The sequence below is a fragment of the Lonchura striata genome, chromosome 2, assembly GCF_050655825.1.
Source record: "Lonchura striata isolate lonStrDom1 chromosome 2, ASM5065582v1, whole genome shotgun sequence".
Classification (NCBI taxonomy): Eukaryota; Metazoa; Chordata; class Aves; order Passeriformes; family Estrildidae; genus Lonchura; species Lonchura striata.
Genome location: NC_140704.1, coordinates 32,410,409 through 32,433,004, shown reverse-complemented (window position 1 = coordinate 32,433,004; position 22,596 = coordinate 32,410,409). Strand labels below are relative to the sequence as shown.

General features: G+C 38.5%; 1 protein-coding gene across 8 annotated transcripts; it reads right to left on the bottom strand.

The window, feature by feature from the left end:
• Positions 1 to 5,396: 5,396 nt before the first annotated feature.
• CCDC126 (coiled-coil domain containing 126) lies at positions 5,397 to 20,546 on the bottom strand. 8 transcript variants are annotated; one of them, XM_021538242.3, is made up of 4 exons: positions 20,453 to 20,546; positions 9,950 to 10,089; positions 8,935 to 9,338; positions 5,397 to 6,993 (listed from the first exon to the last, which is right to left on the bottom strand). In XM_021538242.3, the coding sequence occupies exons 3-4, from the start codon at positions 9,170 to 9,172 to the stop codon at positions 6,812 to 6,814; spliced, it is 420 nt and encodes a 139-aa protein (XP_021393917.2). In that variant the 5' UTR covers positions 9,173 to 9,338; positions 9,950 to 10,089; positions 20,453 to 20,546; the 3' UTR covers positions 5,397 to 6,811. The 8 variants fall into 8 exon arrangements, with proteins under 8 accessions (XP_021393917.2, XP_021393921.2, XP_021393916.2 ...); XM_021538246.3 differs by having other exon boundaries at positions 9,950 to 10,084; positions 20,453 to 20,541; XM_021538241.3 differs by lacking the exon at positions 20,453 to 20,546 and adding an exon at positions 20,101 to 20,259.
• Between the last annotated feature and the right edge of the window lie 2,050 nt (positions 20,547 to 22,596).

Here is a 22,596-nt window from a genome sequence, read left to right as displayed (position 1 = left end):
GACACTGAGCAGCAGTGCCAGGGCACAGCCACCCACACACACAAGTGCAGTGCCTCAGAAGGGCATCCACAGCCTTGGGTGCCACCAGCCACACAGCACAGCACCCAAACCCTCCCAGTGCCAGCCTTGCACCCACATTGCCCTCTGCTGCTGTTGCTTAGACTACTGCTTCTTTTCTGGTGGGTAGGTGAGGGGTACTTTTGGTTGGTCACTGATTCCTCTTCCTTTACAAAATAAAATGTATGTTCCACTAGAAAATACGTTTTACTTGTAGTTCAAGACTACAGGAGGCCAACTTTGGGAAACATTCTTAACAAAAGATGGTTCTTAGACTGGCAACCTGCAAGTCCCGATTCTTCTCCATATGCCACAATCAATGTAACCATATTGGAACAACTCCTCCAATGTGTTTTTAGCGAATCCACCAAAGGCTGCTATTTCTGACACTGCACTAACAGTGTAAATTGACTGCCTCCCATTGATACAAACAGACTGGCCACAAAGTGATCAAATATGTGATGAAAAAATATAGTACGTTTTCCTTATCCAAGCTTTAGGAAATTGGTATTTAAATTGTGCTCTGCCTGCTAGCATAAGCTATGAGCCTTCAGACTGTCAAACCGAGATCCAAGAGGAAAGGCCTTGTTCATGCCATACAATGATACTTCCCTGGCAAAAGAGGAAAAAAAATAAAAAAGAAATTCAGAGAAATCTCCACATAGTTTTGAACTGTGCAAGCCACTAGCAATGCAGCAGGAGGTGGTGAAGAGGAATGCCACAAGGACCACAGCAATATTTTCCCAAAACATCCCCCAGGAGGAGATGAAACAACAGGGACACTCTCAGTATCCAAGTAAGATGATAGGGCATATGGTCTGGACATTTGTCCTGTGGCTATGCCTCATGTATAAGAAATTTCAGCAGAGCAGACAGCACAGCAACACAACACACACGCCCTGTCACACTGAGATCTGAACACAAAAGATCACCCTCAAAGGCAGGAAGATTAGGGAGCAAGTCCCCACTGCAGTCAATACCTCTTCGAGTAAGCTAGTGAAAGAAAATAAAATCACACCAACAAAACCAAAATTGTCAGGGAAAAGTCAGGGAAGAGAAAATTCCTCCTGTGACCAAAACTTAAAAAAAGAAACAGATGGGGAAAAGGGGACCTTGAAAGCAGAACCAGAAGCGCTGCAGACAGAATTTGAACATACTGAGGAACACACTGCTCCACAGGAGCTGCACAAAAGTGAAGATCTCTGAGATACCTTATCTGTATGCACATTTTGCTGGTGCCAGAGATCCCAGTACTGCCAATAAAGGGGGAGGTGTGGGGGCGGGGGGAAGAGCTCTGGCAAGCCTGGTTCACACAGAATGAGCAGAGCTCCTGTGTCATGGGTTGATGTGCCTCATCTGTGCTTGTTAAAAACAGTCCCCTGAAATACAGCTTGGGTTTAGAGAGAAGAGCCAGGTTTCTTAATAATGCAGCTTTCAGTGAGGGGTACAAATGTTAGCCTGTATGTCACTCATGTCAGTGTTTATGCATGAACAACCAGTGACAACTTACTGAGAGTAGGAAATCAAGTTATTTTTTTTTGTGAGGCATCTGTCCTATGAACTACTTCCCATCAAAAAAAAAAGGAGGATTCTTTTCCTGGATTTGATCACAGCAAGTGTTTCACAATACAGTGTTCAGTTTATTAGCACCCAGTGCTAGTAAGACCCCCCCCAAGATCTGATTGGATCCAAATCTGGATCAGTAGACATACTTAGGAACAGATATAAAAAGTACTTTGTGACTGAGAAATAGAGTTCTTAGCTAATAAAGATATTTCAAACACTCTTTTTACTATCATAGCATGAGTATTGGAATACATTTTGAATTTAGAAAACCCATTCCTGTCTCTCATCCCTTCTATGAGATTGTTAATAGACATCCAAAGTAAAACTCATTAAAGACTGCTCAAAACAGATTATTTTTTTTTTTTTTGTAAACTACCAAATAATTTTGAATAGCAGGGAAAAAAATAAGGCTTTCAGCTACTATGAAGAAGCCATGACACAAGGTAAGTAAAAGGAACAGGAATCCAGATGGCATGCTTTACCTCCTGTAGTTGTGATGTAGCATACGGATACTGCTGGCCCAAGATCTCTGAACACATCAAAGTGGGTTGAACATATGGACACACAGTACAGCTCTGTGAGACCTAAGGTGCTGCCTACACATCAAAGGCAACAGCTTAATGCTTCACAGGGTGTTGACAGTCTCTCTCAACACCCTCTGTTAACAATAAAATGTGTGACCCTTTAAATTTTTTTAAACCCTTACAAGTTTGACAAGTGTTTAAAATTATTCTCAGTGAAACATCTATAAATTGAAGATACCCACTTCACTACTAAAAAATAATTAATTTAGGAAAAACCTGTTTTAGTATTTTAAACCTCAAGTCATCATTTTGAAGTAGTAGCCAGTCATTCTATTTCTATGGATCTGGTCAATGACTATCTGATAAGCTCTTCTGAAAACAAGAATTTAAGAGGCATAAAGCATAGCAGAAACGGTTTCTGTCAAATTGTTTCCTCACTCCACATGTGTTGTCAAAATCCCAATATACTTAAAAGTAAATGCAAACAGTACTCACTTTTATAAACTTCTAACCATGACCATAGACTACGTACAATAAAAATTAGTTTGTGTATTATTAAACTTAGTTTACAGTATTTAAAAATACCAACGTCTTTCTTCAGTTTTGTTTTTAGAAAAACAGAACCTGATTAGACACCAACTGACAAAGTAAGTTGATGAATGCCAAAGGGAATATGGAACCTAACCTCATGTGCAAGCAAGAATCAATTAATAATGAAAGGTTTTTGCTGGAAGTACTGACAAACAGTTAGGAAACATATAGTAATTATGATCACTTACAGATAACTCAGCAGCATGTGATGCCACTGGTGCTTAAGAGATGTGATTCCATGAATGTATGTAATGTGATTTCTTTTAATTTGGCTTCATTTTAATAACGTTAAAAGATATTTTCATATCTTATATGTAAATATACATATATTCATATTGGACATATGCCTATGTCCATCATTCCTAACAAACTGAGATTAGTGAAATACCCATTCAGTACCAGTCTCTTCCACATGAAAAACAGAGCAAAAGTCTAATTCACTTTTTTGGCTGCTATAAAAGGGAAGTCTCCCATTTTGCTCTTGCCTTTGAAGGTGGCATGCTATCAGATACACTAAATTGAACCTCAAGGTAGGAGACCCTTTGTTTTGTAAAATACAGAATGATGAAAGAGCACAATTGTTAGGTAAAGAGGGCATATTTAGATTAATTAATTAACATTCTATATCACCTTTAAAAATACCACACCAATTTTATGTAAGAATGTTTTAGACATTCAGCTCATTCCACTAGTCAGTGTATTTTTAGGAATGAAAAGATTTTTCAAGAAAACATCATAAACTGGGATGTTAAATTTTAGGCAATTCTTTTTCTAAGTAATGTCTTGATAGAGGCTCCTAAATTTACTCTACTTCTGGATTCCCATGAACAAAGGCTGTGACAACAGCAAATACCTCTGGAACATGTACCTGCAAAGAATGTGCTTGGTTGCTAAAGCAACTTGCACACATAACAAACATGATGCAGTTTGGAAACCTCTGAATTAGCAAGTATTTTTAATAAGAATTCAGATCTATCTAGTCAGCTTCTTTAAATGACTGTTATTAAAAAACAAGGATTTAGCAGTCACTTGGAAAACCAGACAACTGTGCAATATGTGATGAATAATAGTGGGTGCCACTAAACACAAGAACCTCTATATCCTGGGCCATAATTCTGTATTTTAAACATTATTTCAATTAAAACAGATCAGCAAACTTCTCTGATCTTAACATTGCATAGGCAGCTTTTTAAGAGCTGTATCAGTGTGTTTGAGAGTCTGACCATCTGTCCCTCCATTCATCTCAAAAGTTCTTTAATGTGGAACCCCTCTTCACATACACGTGTGAGAAAATATTTGGATATCTTCATTACGTTAAGATTACTATGCAGATATTCAAAACTATTTATTTAAATGAGAAAAGCAACAGAAAGGATGAACGAATACAGACAAATTTCCCCAAGATGTTTGCCTGCCAGGTATTTAGTTGTAGAACTCAAAGGCTGTATTTAGACCTGTGCTATTTCTGTCTATTTAGACAGCAATCAATATATACTCTTCTCTTTCCATTTTTCTTCATTAGAACTTCTGTTTCAAAGTGCATCTTGAACATTTTTTTGCTACCTACATTAAGCAATCACTCAGAGGCACAGAAGTACTGCCAATTACCTAGTGAAATCAGCTGATAAACACTCATGAGGCAAACTGCAGCTGGGAAAATTCATATCCCCTAATTTACCAGAAGATTTCAAGAACAAAACCAAAACACTCCCCCATCCCCCATATCAGCAGTTATTTATATAAGAGAGCTTATATGTCCTCCTGGCTTCCAAAGAAGAGGAGACAAAAGAAAAGGAAACAATACCGCAAACCCCATCCAGCCTAAGAACCTAAGGAGATTCCATACACACAAAACTTGAATGAGGTCACTTTGGGAGGCTTTGTGATGTCATCTGAAATGGGAAATACACAGCTGTAGCATAAAAACTGCAGCACAGCAGAAATACTACTTAAATATTGCTCACAAAGTAAAAAATATGCTTGGCAACAGAACCAAATGCTGTGTGATGCTATCAAGTATTTTGGACCTGAGGTAAGTTGTAGGCTTTTTGTTGGCTTTCTTCACAAGCCTTTGGTTTCTTTACACAACTTCCTACCTTTGTAGGGCTGCCACACCTCTCACATGTCCTATCTAGAAAGGCTGCAGGGTAGAATATACAGATGTTTTCTTACTACTATTGTTAATAGCAAAGTCAGCTGAGACCCTCCCATCCTTACCCTTTTTTACCTTAGTGTGCACACCTTTAATTTTGCCACTCTGAAAAGAACTATGTCTTTATAGCACAAAGGCTTTGGTTTGTAATAACCAAATATCTAGGAAATAAACCAGACAGATAGATATAAAAATCTATCATTGTCAATCTGCAGGTTTAAAAGCTGTTCTGCACAGTTCTTTATCTTAGAAGTTTTTGCCATTAAAGATCTAAATCAATTATTTTATTTTCAATTCTTTCTCCCCTCACCACTAATGGAAGGAAAGGTTCAGGGCATTAGAATTTCAAGAGCAGAAGAACTCAGTGACTAAGAAGGAAGAATACCAGAGAGACTACTACTAAAACTCAGAGATGTACAATTTTCCAATCCAGAAACTGCTAGAGCATATGTAGCAAGAATGACAACCATTTAATTACAAAAAACAAACAAACAAACCCAGGAACATTTACAAGTACAATTAAAAATTTATTTTTCTCTTTCTGCATTGAAGTGAGTACATGTTTACACACAATGTGACAAAAAGAATCATCTGAATACTAAATAAGTATGAATTAATATTGCAATTGTATTTTCCTTTATAACCATCACAAATATAAGCAGGAAAACAGAAGAAAGGAAAAAACCACATAACTTTGCCTGGTATATCACCCAGTGCCTCTGGTTTTACTCATTCCCAAAACCTCACAGGACACTTTTGGCAAAAGTCCCTGAACATTCTGTCCCCCCAAACATTCAGTACAGTTTAAAAAACAAGTTCGGTGGCACTTCAATATTATTTCAGTAACATTTGAGATACAGTGCACCAACACTGCATGCAATTCACTTTGCTGTAAGGCTGACTTAGATATAAGGCAAACATTACCTTAGCTCTCAAATATTCCATGATTAGACACCCTTAGTACACATACTGCTGTTAAATGCAGAGATGCCTTGATTCCCTTCATTGCTTTTCCTTCTGATCAAGAAAGTAATTCAGGGAGATGGTGTGCTATACTAAACACAAACTGCAAGGCATTAAAATGTTAAAACGAACAGCAATGAATAAAAATAAACTATATTCACATATTCGAAACTTATTTCCATCACTTAAATAATTTTATCTGCAATTACAAAATACATACACATAAATATCTTTTTAAGAAATAATAATCTAAGATATCACATATGATGATTTTATTTTGATAATCTAACTGCCCTATCTCTGGCATAAAGATAAACCTGGACAGTGTTACTACCTAGAATGTTTTCCTATTATAATAAGTTTTCTTAAATATACAGTAAATTCTCTTTACTATTCTGACAGATAGTGCAAATAGAGACATTCTTTGGGTCACAATTTTAAAATATTACCACCAACGCTATCTTCAATTTAATTTTGTTATAGTAAATAAGTAAGAAAATATTTTAAATGTACACGTCTTCCATCATCTGTTTAGCAACACATTTTCCTCAGTTACCTTGGCTTAATGCAGATCACAAAAAATGAATAAACTACAATACTGCTCACCTATCCAAAAGATATGTTATATTCATACTTAAATAAGTGTATTTAGCAACCTACCTATAAGTTTCCCATTGTTTTCCACGTATTGTTATTATCAAATGGCTTACTACATCAAATCATATCAAAATATCTTTAGAGACAACAAAGATGACTTCAGAAGCACTGCTCAATGGCAATGAAATAATGCTTTGAGAACCTAAGCATACGTTAGGCCTACATAGATCCAAGCACGTTGTAGAATACAATAGTTTGCGCTTGTTTTGGAGTCAGCTACTGCTTTGCCTTAGCCAGAGAAAAAAAGCTTATCTTAAATATTATCCATCAATGATGTATCAACACAAAGCAGGCTTGCTTGCTATCTAATGTTGCTTGCTGGTTTTGCACGTTTGTTTGATGTCACTGGCACCTGATGGTTAGTTCCATTTGTGGTATTTGTTGCTGAGCCATTCACAATGATGTAATCAACCTTGTTTTCCAGTTTCACCAGGCGTTGTAAGATGTCATCCAGAAGAACAGCAATTGTTCTCTTAAGATCAGCTGAAGATAATGGAAAAAACAAATTACAGCCTGTTGTTTACTCTGTGTGGAAAAGAACTGCCATTTCAACATATTCACATCTTAAGACTTGCTATCCTCCCTGCCATACTTTTTGGATAGGAGTGCCAACTGGTCTAGAATACAGAATTAAACAGCTCCTTGAATTTTCTTTAATAGCATTTCTTTGTTATTTTAGGGAAGGGAGATACCACCATAACAGGGAACTGTGAAGGCAGACAATTAAATATTAGAGTATAAGAACAAAAACACTAGTTGGAATATTAGATGAGGCTATTCAAAGATATTATTTCAAATTTCATCCAGACAACAGTATTGGAATACCCAGCTATGTCATCTTTTAGCCTTGGATGCAAGAGAATATATCTAAATACTTTCCAGCATAAAAAAGGTAGTTAATAGCTTTCCCCTAAATGACAGATTTAGCCTATAGAAAACCTGGTTTTAAAAGGTTTTTAGCCCATAAAAAAGCTGTTTTTATTGCTTCTTACATAAGCTATAAAGCAAGGGTAAAAAAAATCTATTTATATCTTTATTGACTGAAAAAATAAGAGAAAAGATGGTAAAATTAACTAGTTCTTGTTTAGTAATGTCAATTTTGAAAAAAAAATTGCTAAACAATTCAAGCCAGAGCAGGGTCTGCTGTCACTAACAGAGGGTGGGTCATGTACTCTGTAGTATCATTTTGTTCTCAACAGCCTGATGGAGGGAATCACCAAGTTTTAATTCTGATGATCAGCAGGTAGATCAAGAGATGACTTAAGTTTATATTAAAGTTCAGACAAAACCACAGAAGACAAGTCTCATTTGGAAATATGCTGTAAGACTTATAGAGCACGAGAAAGCTGCAGTACACAAGGATTTTTTGGGTTTTTTTTAAATTGCAGAAAAACTTAATTACACAGTAAAGGAAGGAAGTCCTTGATGACAAAAAAAAAAAAAAAAAAAAGTGAGAGAAAACAGGGAAGAAAAAAGTAGGCAGTCTCCTACTGTAAAAAAAATAATTTTAAGAATGAAAGGATTAAAGGTTTAAACTTTTTACTCTCCTATTCCTCTTGGGTTGCTCCTGTACATCTTGTCATCACAGATTTGCTTTCTTCTTCATTAGCAGCAGCAAAAAGACTTCAGACGCATTTTTGCTGCTTGCAGTCTTACCAAAGGCCTACAAAGGGCATCTGCAACAGGCAGAGCCATTTAAAGAAATCTTAAAGGGATCAAAGTTCATTAATATACATCTTTTGAGATAGTATTTTTAAAAACAAACTATTTTAGTTACCTTTTCAATATTTCAGAAGATAGTAAATACTGGCAACCTATTTATCACATTAGGTACATATTCACAAGACAGGCAAATAAGAGGTATGATGTACCAAGTATTATAGTTCACAAGACAAGGGATGACGTCTTCTAAAACAAGGAGAGATTCTGCCAAACTCATAATAGCCTTGCAGTCTCCAGACTGCAAACTCAACTAGTATCTTCCTTTTTCATTGCTTTTTCAAGGGTAAGAAAATGCAAGAAATAAAAGTAGGAAGCTAGAAAGAGATACTAGAAGAATCTGGAATGTTGAAGATACTTTTATATAAACTTTGTCCCTGTATCAAGCACATGCTTATTCTTCAATAGCTGAAGATTCAGAAAAAGACAAGTGTGCTGCTACTTCTGTAAGTAACTGTATTCATGTACCTGAAGAGATCTAAATAAAATCCTGGAATGCAAAAATGTCATGTATGAAGCTTGATTTTGAAACTCATCTTAATCTTCAACTTCACTGAATAAACTAAAATCAAATCAGTTAATACACAAAAGTTTTTTTTCTGCTGAAGAGCATAAACTACTTTAAAAAAAAAGAAAATTTATAACTTCACAGTTTTCAGGAAAAGAATATATTAAAGTAACTAGTATGGCTTTTTTTCCTCTTACCATATCCTGACACAGAGGCTCCGCCACCACCATTCATCAGGTTTTTGTTTTCTTCTGCCAGTGCTTTGACATATCTTTTACTGAGATCTAATATCTGTCCACGCAACTCAGCACTGCTTTGGCGTCTTGGATACTGAAAAGTGTAGCGTAGCAACATCAAACCCCAAATGATTCCAAAGACTAGTAAAAACATACTCAGTTTCTGGGACATATTTTTTCTTGAAAATGTTAGAAACATCTCTGATGAAGGCCACAGGCACGTCCTAACTTCGAGAAAGGCAACTGAATTTGTCTTTTTCTAATTATATTACATATTAAACAAAAATAATATTTCTATGAAGTGAAAAATCTTCTGGCTGGATCATCTTGAATTTATCTTCTCATGTTTTAGCTGGTCTTGATTCCTGAAATTTGTAAAGTACCACTTGGTTATTCAAAACTGCTACAGTTGTTGAGATCAAGAACAAATATCAGTTTCCAAATATGGTATTATTGCATCATCTAGCAAACAAGTTTTTTTATCTGCTTAGAGGTTCAGTTATATTTCCTTCTCACTTGTTATTTACTGGGTTTCCTCTTCCTATTTTTACTGATTTTTATTCTCCAAAAATCAAAACTTCTGTGCTGCCACAAAGCACCACAAGTATTTTAAATACTGGAATTTAAACTGATATTAAACCCAAATGCATTTGAAAGAAGATGCAGTATTTAGAAGAGAGCTGTATAACATTTCTGTACAACATTGGGATGAGTTATACACATACATCTAGAGACAAGATCTTGTGAAATGATTCACATGATTCTTATTCTTCACTTCGATGTACAGCACAAGTGTGAACAGACAACACATGTTGTTTCTTGGTTTGTTAGTTAGTTCAAAGTTTCCTCTCCTGGGTTTGTACACCATTAAGGTTTTTTATTTGCCGTGGTGTCTTATTATTGAATAGCAATAAAACCAAAATAAATTGGCACATTACACTTCAGGATTTTATTCTGACTTTCAAAAACGTCTTACCATAGAGTACCCAATTCTGATCCTTCAAGAGATGAAGGCTTCAGGAGGAAAGCAAATGGTAGGAAAGCTTCATCAGTTAAATAACAAATGTTCAGACAGTTGGAAGCAGTTTGAGCCACACATCTTCAGGAATGTCTGTACTGAGAAAAAAAAGATTTAAACAAAAAGTGAAGATATCTTCATTTACTTGTGGAGTAGTTATAGTTGAAGGCTTCAAGCTACATGTGTTTAAATCAGAACTACATTTTCAAATCTAACTTCAAGCAATTGTTAGGGTAGAACATAGAATTACTCTCCATTTTATTATGAATGCATACATTTGAATGCCCAGTAACTGACTTCAACATACTTTTAAAAGAAAGCTTGGTAAGCATCTCACTCAGCATCTCCTTCTTCTTGTGTTATAAAACAGTGACAACAGATGTTCCAGATTAATCATATATGTTCATGCACATATATTTACATAGGCATAATTCTCTTACTAATTTTTACCCCTCAAATAGATCCCATATTTTTCCATGTGCATACCTCATATTTCTCATTTTTCATCCATCTCTGACACTACTCCAATTATTCAATACTTTCTTAAAAGAGAATTTATATTATTTAATATTGTCCAGATGAAGCATTTTACACAACAGTAACATTTTTCCTCACTATTCCCAGTTCTTCCCCACACACTACCTGTCACAAGCACTTTTTAGACTGAAATTAGGCATGTAATAGAGTTCCTCACCAGACTTTCTGTAGTGGCATTTACACCTCAGTTTGTATCAGAATATTGAGACCGAACTTCTTGTGCTGCTGAGCTCTCATCTAAACCTAACTCTGCCTCCATGGCACTTTTTCTTCCCCTCCACTGACCAGTTCCATCAGCCTTATGCTGACAGCCCACTGTCTGCTGCCAACACAAGTGTCACTGCCAGCAGGGCGCCGGGCTCTGCTTGTGCTTACCCTTCACTCTTCAGATAATCCTCTCGACAGGCAAGCCAGCGTGCCTGATTCAAGTGGCAAATTTTTGAAGTGCTCTAAAATCAACATGCATATCTAAATTATTCTGAAAATGATTAACCCAAGGCAGGGGTGACATCAGGAGTTGGACACTAAAGTTGCCATAAAGTAACAACCAGTTGTGTGTAAAATGCCATATGGCAGCCACTGACAGTACATAAACTCTGACTGCTGAGTGCACTAATGCAAGTGGCAATCCCAAGTCACTGAATGAAGAACAGCTCACCCTCCACCGTGGGGGGTGACTGTGAACAAGGACAGAGAGCAAACACACAGTAATAGGAACTCTCACTGTAAATGCAGTGGGATATACTTTGTTTGAGGGATGTGCCTAATCCCCCTAAAACTGTTTTAGATACTAATTTGTCTTAAGTACATAAAATAAGTGGGAAAACAATAAAAACTTACATTCCATAGCATAAATATCTGGAATTGTGAGGCTTAAGATTTCCTGAAACAGATCTTCCCCAGACACACACTAACCAAAACTTCTTCTCCCTAGCTCTTTGCCAAATCCACGGCTCTGCACACAGACTTTAATGAATAAACTGCACCCACATCATTATGTATCTACATAATCTCTGAACAGTATCAAAAATTGTGGAAAACATTATGAGGTCCAGGAGAAGAGTATTCACGTGATTACTCAGAAAACCAAACTAAGAAGACACTTAAGTGTCTTCTGGAGAGATACTCCAGAAGACACTAAGTTTCAAACCTCATTCCAAACAGTCTCTGCTTCTTCCATTTAAAAAAAAAAGACTGAAAAGAACAGGTAACTCTTGAGTTCACCTCTCCACAGATCTCCAGCCATATCTCGTCCTGAAGCATTTAGACAATATCACTACAGTCCTTTGGAGCAGAAATAACTCTGCCATCACTCTGTAAATAAGACCACAAGCCGGGATAAGAGGTCTAGCCAAGAAGAACAGATTGAATAAACTCCTGCCAAGCAGCAGCAGGAATTGCAGACTGGGCCATCGCCATGTATGTCTGATTCACAGTGCACATGCTGACTACTGAAACGAATGGAAATCAAGGACTTAACCTGCTGGGAAATTGCATAACATCCATATAGTGACATGAGGTAAAGGAACTCAGAGCAAGGTCTATGAAAATGAAGAAAACTACTTGTACTTGCCACTTTTCCTACAAATTTTTAAAGGTCATTCCCTCTTCATGAATTCCAGTGTAATCTCAAAGTTCTGGAGAATTGGTCTCCTCTTTCCCGCTGAAGTGCATGCACTTCTACTGACTCATAAGACACTCCCTGCAACACCCTTGGGGTTAAAATAAAATAAAATAAATAAAATAAAATAGCAAGCTTATGCCTAAATGATTTGGAAGTAGGAAAAATAAAAAGAGTATTGGAGCAGCAGGCTCCAATACATATTAGGAAGGAAATAGCAGAGTAAGATGGATGGACTGGAATTTTCTTGTACCTCTTGTTGCCCTGAAGGGTTAGCACTTCTTGACAAGAACATTATAGTTTTGACAAAATTTGGGCTCAGACTGGACCTTTGTTTTCAGTAATTTAGAGGTAGTATCCCATAAGACAACAGCACACATGAAAGAAAGTGAGTGTACTTTGTGATCTTTATTCTCCCTCATTCTCTTAAACCATACAATATGCTGAGTTGGAATTCCTCCCTGAGCAGAAAAAAAGGCAGCTGAGACTTCCTTCTTCACACTGATTTATCCTGGTTAGAAATGCTGGCACTCTTCCAACCGCAGCTGAGGGACTTTTGTGGCAAAGGCAAAGCACTGCAGAGAGCAACAGGAAAAAGGATGCATCAGAGCTACCACCTTGCTGCAGTTCCTTTCCATTTCTAATCACAGAGACTGAGACAAAAGGCAGACAACCATGAAGACGAAGCAGTACAACCAGAACAAAATTTGAAAATCTGAGGAGGGAAAGAAAAGAAACAAAATCCCAAAACAAAACACACCCAAATCAAACAAAACCCCTGAGTTGACTGCAGGCAAAATGGCAATCCAAGAATCCATGAAGAATGTCTTCCAGATAATTTTTTCAATTAGCAGCCTAAAGTAACCAATTCAAGTGCCAGTTTCCCAAAGTACTTTAAATCAGCGTGCATATTTAAATTATTCTGAAAGTTACAAGCCCAAGCCAGGAACAACATTAGAACTTAGAGCTACAACCAATTCCTGAATGAGGAGCTGACATTAGGTTTGCCTTTCACAGACATATAAACAGCTTGGTTTCCTTTGCTGTTGATTATCTAAGAAAAGCACTGCCAAAACCTACCAGTGTGGATACAACTTTGTCCAGTGGTACCACAACACTGACATCCATCTGGCAACAAAACAATTAACTAAGACACTCATCCACTCCAAAATAAAATCATGTCTCTATCCTGTATACCTGTATTTCAAAACCAGTCATATATAAATTATATGATTGACTACATGAAACAAAAGGAGTAAAGATAAAAGAAAGAGCTATAGAAAATGCATTATATGTTCCATAATATAGCAAAGTTATATTTGAGTAGTTAACTGGCATCAGACTTCAGTTTGAATACTGACCCTTCTCCATGGAAACTAGCCCATATCTACAAATCATCCTTCTTTAATTTTGTTGCAAAGTCTTCCTCTTTACTCATTCCCAGAAAAAACAAGAGATTATATTAACATACAACACAAAAATTAAACAGGCTATAATGCAAAGGAATGCCTTGTACATGCTCTGAAACAACCTCAGGAAAACAAGGCATACCTAAATCCTTAAAAGCTTATTTCACCTTACAGCACTGCCACTTCTGCCAGTCAATGAGCCCATGAAAGACTGGCACATATTTATGTTCATTTTTCTAGCCTGCCCAAGAGACTTCAGCCTTCCTAAACCACTAGAAATGGTTGCAGGGCAAATTTAAACCTGTCCTGCAGAGATGATTTGTGTACATTCTAGTTTGGAAAAATGTACAGGACAGATGACGGTAACTATTTGTAAGAGAAAAGGAAAGCAGCAGGTCCATCAGGTATTTTTGGTAGTTATTAATAAGCAGTTTCCAGATGCAAAGAACACAGAAAACCAAAGCTTGATAGAAACCTATTTGATTCAAAGATCAAAAATACTTTTAAGAATAAAGCCAAGAAAAACACCATGAAAAGGATATGGTTAACTTACAGTCAAATAAAGTCACCTCTTTGGTCATATATTTTGAAAGACAGAATTGCAGCAGCTCCTCAGTGATACTCTAGAGACCAAGTCTCTCACACACTCATATATTAGGAAAGTAGGCCTGATAAGTGGGAATTTTACTCCATCTATTACTTACTACCACAATATTTATCTGTTCCACACTTTCAAATTATGATCAACAACATGACACTGTGCATTCAAAAGCAGGTCTGGCTTTGCAACCAGATATTAACTGCATAAAAAGAAGAAGTGATTCATCAAAACAGATCTTTAAAAAAAAGCGCCATACACAGTCCTTGAAGCATGCATCCAAATAAAGAGTAAGTGGAAAAAAAAATGCAATAGAACAGACAGCAGACAGAAATCAGGACAGTTCAAATAAAAGCCGACATTAAAAATTACTATAAAATAATTGTACAGTACAAAATTGGAATTTATTATCATCTCAGTGGGAGCACAAAAAGTTTATAAAATTAATTAACAATTTTAAATTACCATACTAAAATTACATCTGTACAAGAAATTACTATTAAATTCATGGCAACAAACATCCTGCAGTACAGAGAGGGTACTGTATCAGTAAACAAAAAACTGCCTCCAAATATGCAGAATTATACTTCACTGCAAGAGCCAACAAACATTTCAGGAAGACAAGAATCACTGAGCATTACAGAATACCAGGGAAAAAATTTCCACAGTAGCATCACGCTCCATTCTATTATTTCCCCTTTTTTGCATCTATTTACAGAGTGCACCCTCTGGCCCATTTGCCTCTGTGACCTCCAAAGTATTTTGTTTTCTAATTTTCCAACAGAAAACTACGAGTATCACTCAGCTGACAGGAATCAATCGTGCTGACCATTCTGAGAGTAGACGGGCTGGCTTTATGGTATTTGGAAAACCCTCAGTCATTTCTGTGAAGCAATTAAAATGGGAAGTCTAAAGAATGACTGATACACACCAAAACAGCACAGAACATATTCACTAGACGATTAATTTTAGAAGAATGAGACAATGGAATAAGCACCTAAAAGCCCAGGAGCTCACATGCTGAGACTTTTTGGAATGTCAAAAACGATACTCGTATTCTGGTAATTTGCAGTCTTAGATGTTGGTTTGGCAGTAGGTGAAAAAACGACATGAGACTTTTTGGAATGTCAAAAATGATACTTGTATTCTGGTAATTTGCAGTCTTTGATGGCTGTTGGTTTGGCAGTAGGTGAAAAATCTACATGAGGTGCAGCTGGCATACAGGTGCCCAAAGAAGTGAAGTGTTTACACAGAGCCATGATTAAAACTGGTGTGTAAGGAAGTACCCCATTCCTCATATTTTTATGAGTACACAAGTTCTTGAGAAGATGCCAATGTGACTACTACACTGTACTGGCATGTCCATACTGGTGACTGTCCTTTGGTTCCTGGGTTCATTAATCAGGTTCACTCAGACAGCTGCACAGTGCCACAAAGAGCAGGATATTCTACTTGGAACCAACTATTAACAGCAATGACAGTTCCCAGACAAGTGAAAACACATTTAGCTGTCTTTTGATAAAATTTACTCTCAGCACTTCAGTATTCCTATTATTAGTGTAAAATTTGGTCAGCAGAAAAATATCACAGCAGAAAGGGAAAAGAGGATCTATACTGACAAAACATCAGCAATGCCTGACAAAAAACAGCCCACCAAAACGTGCTGATGAAACTCAAGGGTCTTTACAAACTGCATTACAGATAAGTAGACAGAAGACTCTGTTTATACTAATAGCCGCTAGACTCATGTGAAAATATCAATACTATAAAATGTGCTGCTATGTTAAGGACAGGTAAGAAGGAACACTTCTAGGCAAAAAAAGCTGCCTTAGCACTACGAAGACTGCTGGGCTGTAGGTTTTAGCAGTTCTGTACCACTTTCAGAGCATGCTGCCAAAGGAGTCTGCCTTTGTGTCTTTTCCAGGACATCTATCTTCTCCTACTGCATGTGTTCCTTCATTCCCTGCTTCTACATGCCCAAGACTTGCAATTACCTTGGCACACTGAAAAAAAAATCCTTTTGCCTTATTGCTAGCTGCCTTTTGGGGAACATCTTTAATGGATATTCCAAGTGAAAGAAACATGAAGTCTAAGGGAATAGCAAAACTGGGTAACTACCAAAAATACCTACTCTTCTACAAAAAAAAAGATTAAAATCTTGTGGGCTCCCAACAGTTCCTGTCTCTCAATGCATATAACTCAAAGGATATATGGGCCAACAAAAGTCACAGCTCATCAAGCAGACACAGTGTTGCTGCTGACGAGCTGCTGGGACTACCTCAAACGTACTTAAACCAGGATCAGTTTTATCTCCTACAGACTTCTAAGAACAGCACCAATTTGTCTTGTAGATGAACTTCAAGTTGAGAGCACAAACATACTGCTTTCGACTTGAAAACCCACACAGCAAGCTTACAGTGGCTCTGGTATAAAATTATCTGAGAGCCCAAACACTAGACTACCTTTTTTCAGTATTTTAGAAATCCTGGGAAGCTGTTTCTATTTAAATGCATGCATTCCTATTTTAATTGCTTTTGTTTTACACTTTCTACCAATAATTATTTTCATTTTGCATTGTTGTCTAAGAAGTCTTCTCAAGTACCTTAGAGTACCTTCTTTTTTCCAACGCCTTCCCCCTTTATTTTTGCCTACTACTGCCAATGAATGCTTTTAAAATAAACCAACCATTTAAAAACAGAAATTCTTTGTTCCTTGCCTGTGGGCAGTCAGCCAAGATTCAAGCTTCTGAGAGGGGAAATGGCTTGGCAAGGCTTGTGAAGAAAATTAAAGCAAGTAGATATCAATAGGGACAGTATATCAATAGAGACAGTTTGTTACACTTGCTGAACTTGCCCTCCTTCCACTGGGCCCCAAAATATTTCTACATCTCTGTATCAGATTCTTAAAAATAATAATAGTGGAAAAAATATTTTTTAAAAAATTCTCAGCTTAATTTTCCCTGGAACACTTTGCTCTATTTTCTCTTCATGCTTTATTGCCACCATTCAGGTCACTGTAGGACCCTTGGTCCTTGATAGGAGTCACTCATGACAGAGCACAAGGCACTTTCTTGGCTTCTCACTTTCCAGTAACACTGCCACGATTTATTAATTGCAGGCTACGACAAGTACCCCATAGTACTCCCTTGCGAAATTTCACAGCTGTCCTTGTAACACCCTTTCCAAAGCCCCTGAGACTCCAAAACTTCCTCCTGACATGGTAATGTTTAGCTAATTTTGACTAGTTTTACACTGAAGAGAATCAAGGGGGGGGGGGAGACAACTAATGAAGTGACAGCTGCAATGGGGGAGAGATTGCCACTGCTCACACATGTACACACAGTGCACCACGCAAACACTATTCCTGTAGAACTGCAACAAAAAAAAACCCACTTGTTCCACTGGGGAGAGAGGAAGAATTTAACTTGTCTGGTTTTCTTCCAACTAACATGCACAATTCAAACTGCATATGAATTTGTCCACCAAAATTATGTTTCTATGGCAAAACTGCAATGCAGACGAGGCTTTGGATTCATTCTCCTTCCCAGTAGGCTGACCCAGGTGAAGATTTCAGAAAAATAACACTGGAGGAAATATTAAGGACAAGTGATTTCTTCTACATCTTTTCTTCTACAATCTTACTTCTAGATTGACTTGTCAGCTCTCAATGTAGCATAGTAATGGACTATGACAGGCATTCGATAACTTTAACACCTCAGTGGCGTGCACTGCAAAATACTTTATTATTAATATTAAGGAAGAAATTTAACTGGATTATTTATAACATGGTAGCCCCCTATTTCATTCGTATTATGGAAGAAACCAATTTCACTGGAATAAGGTTTACATTGCTTTATCTATGCCTCTAGTTCAGGCCCTATTTTACATGGGCAAAGCACACATTCAGTTCTGAGCAACCCAAAATTAATCTTCTAAATTACATATGCAAATGTTAATATATCTATTTTTTCATAAAATTTGTAAATTTTTTTAGTCAACCATAGAAGAAAATATAAGAGGCTGTTATTAATAATGCTCAGTTGAGAAAACCCATAAAATGCCACAAATTATAAATCACATGTGAAAGAGGTTGTTAAAAAACAAAGAGCATAAAAAATACGTTTTATCAGTAAACTTGTACCAGGAAAAGCAGATTCATTTGAGTGACTGAGCCTCACAGATTTTTGACAGCTACTGGAAAATGGTTATTTTTGACACTTACTAGTTTTCAGATACATTGACAACACAGCTGACAATTTCAGCTGACAGCATGCATTTATCCTACTTACAGGCATTTAGGCAAGATGCAAGAACTAGTCCCCTTTACTATTCTCGGAAAAGGTACAAGTGACCATGAACTCCAGGGGAAATATCTTACTTTTAGCAGCTAAATGACATCCAATCCCCAAGATACATCACAATTTGGGATTAACTGATACTAATGCCTCCTTCAAGGAGATAACAGCCAAAAGGAGACTCTAAAAGCAGATACTACAAAAGCTTTAAAAAGAAAAAGCTGGGGGGTGGGGGGAGAGGGAGGCAATGAAGTATCTTTATTTCCAACTGCAAAAACCTTCAGGAAAAGGACCAAAGGAATTCCAGCATAATTGCTTAATTCTCTGGAGCTCTCCAGTACCTATTAAACAGCTGCAGTTTTGACACCTAAAATAGCAAACAGAGGCTAGAATAACTTAAGCTTTATAAGCATGAGTATAAAGTAAAAACAGGTAAAAACAGGAACAAAAATAACAATAAATTTCTACATTTGGTCTAAAACTGCAATCACTCTGCTTGTGACACTACCAGCAGATGCTACTCACAATCTAATATAATCTTCATATTGTCTCCTTCCTCTGATAGTCTCACGAGAGTAAAACAGCAATTCATTACATTTGTTCCAAAATTAACACTATGTTACAGTTAGCACAAATCACATGCACACTAGGATATACATCATGTTCACATTCTCAGGGTCCTCTTAAAATAAAATGTTGCAAATCCTAAAAAGATCACTTTTAACAGTGAAAAAACACATCTGTCTGCTCATAGTTCACCCACTGGGAGGAAAAACAACAACACCCCCCCCCCAAAAAAAAAACAGCAATCAAAAAGAACTAGTTAGCCCATTCTGAACTGTTCTGAGGAAACTCACATCATGTCATAGTATAGAACAAAAATTATCTTTCCTTGTTTTATGGCAAACAAACACAGAAATTACACCGCACTCCACTTGTCAGTATCTTTTAGATGACAAGAGACATAAAAGAAAATTTACAGGATGCTACCATGTTAGGTTAGGGAACCGAAAAGAGAGTTTATTAATAATGAATGGTGAACAGAGCTACCAAAATAAGGTAGACATAATAGTACGTTATTCATGTTTACCAAAATCAAAGGTAAGTGCAGTCAAAGCATCATCAGATGTTACAAATAAAAGCAATTTTATTATATTGTAAGAAGGAAGCGCTGTTCTGCAATTCTCGCAGTCAAAAAACTCCATATATTACAATCTCCTGAAACTGAATGTTTCAAATCTTGCAGACTTCATTCAGTATTACTTTTTCCTGTTTCTTCAATACTACCAACGAGACCAATTTCAGTGAAATATTTACCCGTTTGTTTTGGGGTTTTTTATGCAGACTTGCTAGTGCCGGAAGATCACTTAACCTGACATTGTTAAGGATCCTGCCTTTGCCTGAATATTTTTTTTTTTTTCCTTCTTGCGAGTTCCAGCGCATCACTCTAATCATGCTTTACCTCTTTGGAAGTTATGTCCTTACAGCAGGAGGTATCGATCTTGCAGAGTCACTGCAGTCATAGCTTAAGACTGGAAGACCACTGCTAGCGGCGAAGGACACCAGAAAAGCCCCGCTCGCTCCACCGCTTCCTCCCCACCCAAGGACGCTGCATCACGGCCGAAGGATGCCCGAGCGAGCACAACTCACCTCGGCGGGGCCCGCAGCGCCAGCGCCGGGACGGGGCCGCGCCGGGCAGGAAGCGCGGAGCGAGGCGAGCCCGTCCGCCGCTCCCGGAGGAGGGGCGGGCCCACGCGGGCGCTCAGGCGCGGTGCGCGCCCGCGCGTGCGGGAGAGCCGCAGCCGCCCTGCGCCACCCCGGTCCCGCCCGAGCGTGCGGCCACCCGCAGCCCTTCCCGGTGCAAACACACGGACGGACGGAGGGTCCCCCCACACGCTCCCGCCGCCCCGGCCCAGTGCGCGGCTCTGGGGCTCGGCCGGGTCCGGGGCGCCCCCCCGGCGCCGCCCCCGCGCAGCGCCCCCCGCCGGCCGCCGCGCGCTACCTCCGCGCGCGGCCTCCGCCGCCTCCTCCCGGCCCGCGCGCCGCTTCCGCCCGCGCCGCGCCGCGCGCCCGAAGCCCCGCCCCCGCCGCAGCACGCGCCCCCCGCCCGCCCGGCGCCGCGCCCGCCCCCCAGCGGCGGGAGGGGCCGGCGCTGCGCCCCGCCGCGCTGAGGGGAGCTCGTCCTCGTCCCGCTCCGGGCACGGCCAGCAAAGGCCGTGTACTAAAACACAAGTTCCGCTTCAACGTGAGGAATAAATTCTTTGCGTTGAGGGTGGCAAAGCACTGGTACAGGCTGCCCAGGGAGGTCATGGAGTCTCCCACTCTGGAGACATTCAAAACCCACCTGGACACATTCCTCTGTCACCTGCTCTAGGTGACCCATGGCAGGTGGTTGGACCAGGGGAACTCCAGAGGTCCCTTCCAATCCTAAGGATTCTCTGTTTTTTCGTGGCTGGGGTGGTATATAAACCTCCCCCGCACCACCCTCACCGTGATAATTGCCTAAATACAATTCATTGTGAGCGCAGGACTGTGCCAGAGAGTCACCCCAGGCTCCTCCTGCAAGGTGGTGTTTGAAGGAAGCTGGTATCAGTTAAGGAAAGGTGAACATAAGGGTAAAGTAAAGAACACGTCCAACAGCTACACAGTTGATAGCATTCAGAAGTACCTGCTGGTCACCTTATCTCAATCCCTTCCAGCGTGCCTCAGAGGGCATATGACTTCTCCATGCTTTTCAACCTCCATATTCTGCACGGGTTAGACACAGGAAAAAAAAATCAGCATTTAAATGTGATGCTCTTCTAGATAAGAGGATATTGATACATCAGAGGGGTTAGTAGCCTAGACCTAAGTATACAGACAAAACTCTTGGCAAGTGATAGCACTTGTCAGCTGATGAATCTGAGATGTGTGATAAAAACTATATCACAAAACAATATCAAGCACAGTGTTTCTTTTCAGTGACATATGAAAATCAAACCTTAAAAGTATTTATATAGTCCTTATATTTGTGGGTAATAATACTCTTGGTATCATTTCAAAGGGTAGCTAGAAGCCCAGGATTGCAGGTACGTTGCAATGTTCTGTATTATTTTTCAAAATAATAATAAATTTTAAAACCCTACCAGAATTAGATTGCTGCTGCCATGTTATTTCATTCCTCTCCTGACAATCATTATCTGTAGACGGTCCTTTCAAATTTAATTTGCATAGATATTGCTCTATCCTGTTCAAATACGTACTAAGAATTTCCTCTCCTAATATGTTTAAACTGCTAAATGGTAATGGCTAGAGAACAGCACACTAATCAATATGCTCTGAGATTAGCATAGCTTCTGCCTCCTTGCTTAACCAGTTAATCCTATAATCTGTATATGCAGATAAGAACGAACACATACAACTTTATACTTGCTTTACTGCCACTCCTATTTTTCCCTCTTTCTGACCCCTTACCAATTGTTTATACCCTTTCCCATTAGCGAATGGGCCTGATTTGGGCCTCTCTTTCCCCCCCCAAAAGTGTATTTTTTTCCAAAATCACGAATACTCTATACTTACTACTGCATTAAAGCTAACGCTGTATTAAACCAGTGTCTTAATATTTCTTGGAAAACCTCTATAAGGCATGCTTGAAGTACATGTAATTATAGGAATGAAAATTTATTTGTAATTAAACAGGAACTGACTAAGAAATCGACTGAAACTTTTTAAGTAAGTGACATGAAAGAAACTTTTACCAAAAATTAAATATTTTGCAGACCTAGATGACAAGGAAGACTTTTTCTCAATACTGCCTTCTTTACCATTGAGAGACAATTTACTCTTCAATCAATTATTTGCTTCTGAATCACCAAGAAAAAATAGCAAGGGCTGGCATGTACAGTTCCAGCCTTCCACTTACAACAGAAGCACAAAATAACCAACACCATTTATGGTCCAGGTAGGAAGGAACAGAACCATTCCTGTAAAGAAGAGTATATGTCAAGGCTCTTTTAGAACCTCAAGCTGCGGTGACCACTGGCTACCAGTGTTTATGTGACATCTCCACTGGGACAAAGCACTTGTTGGGAACCCAGTGCTTTCCTGCACTGACAGAGCAAGTTTAGCTGTTTCATCATCTTGAGAAATTTTCTGACTTAAGGCACT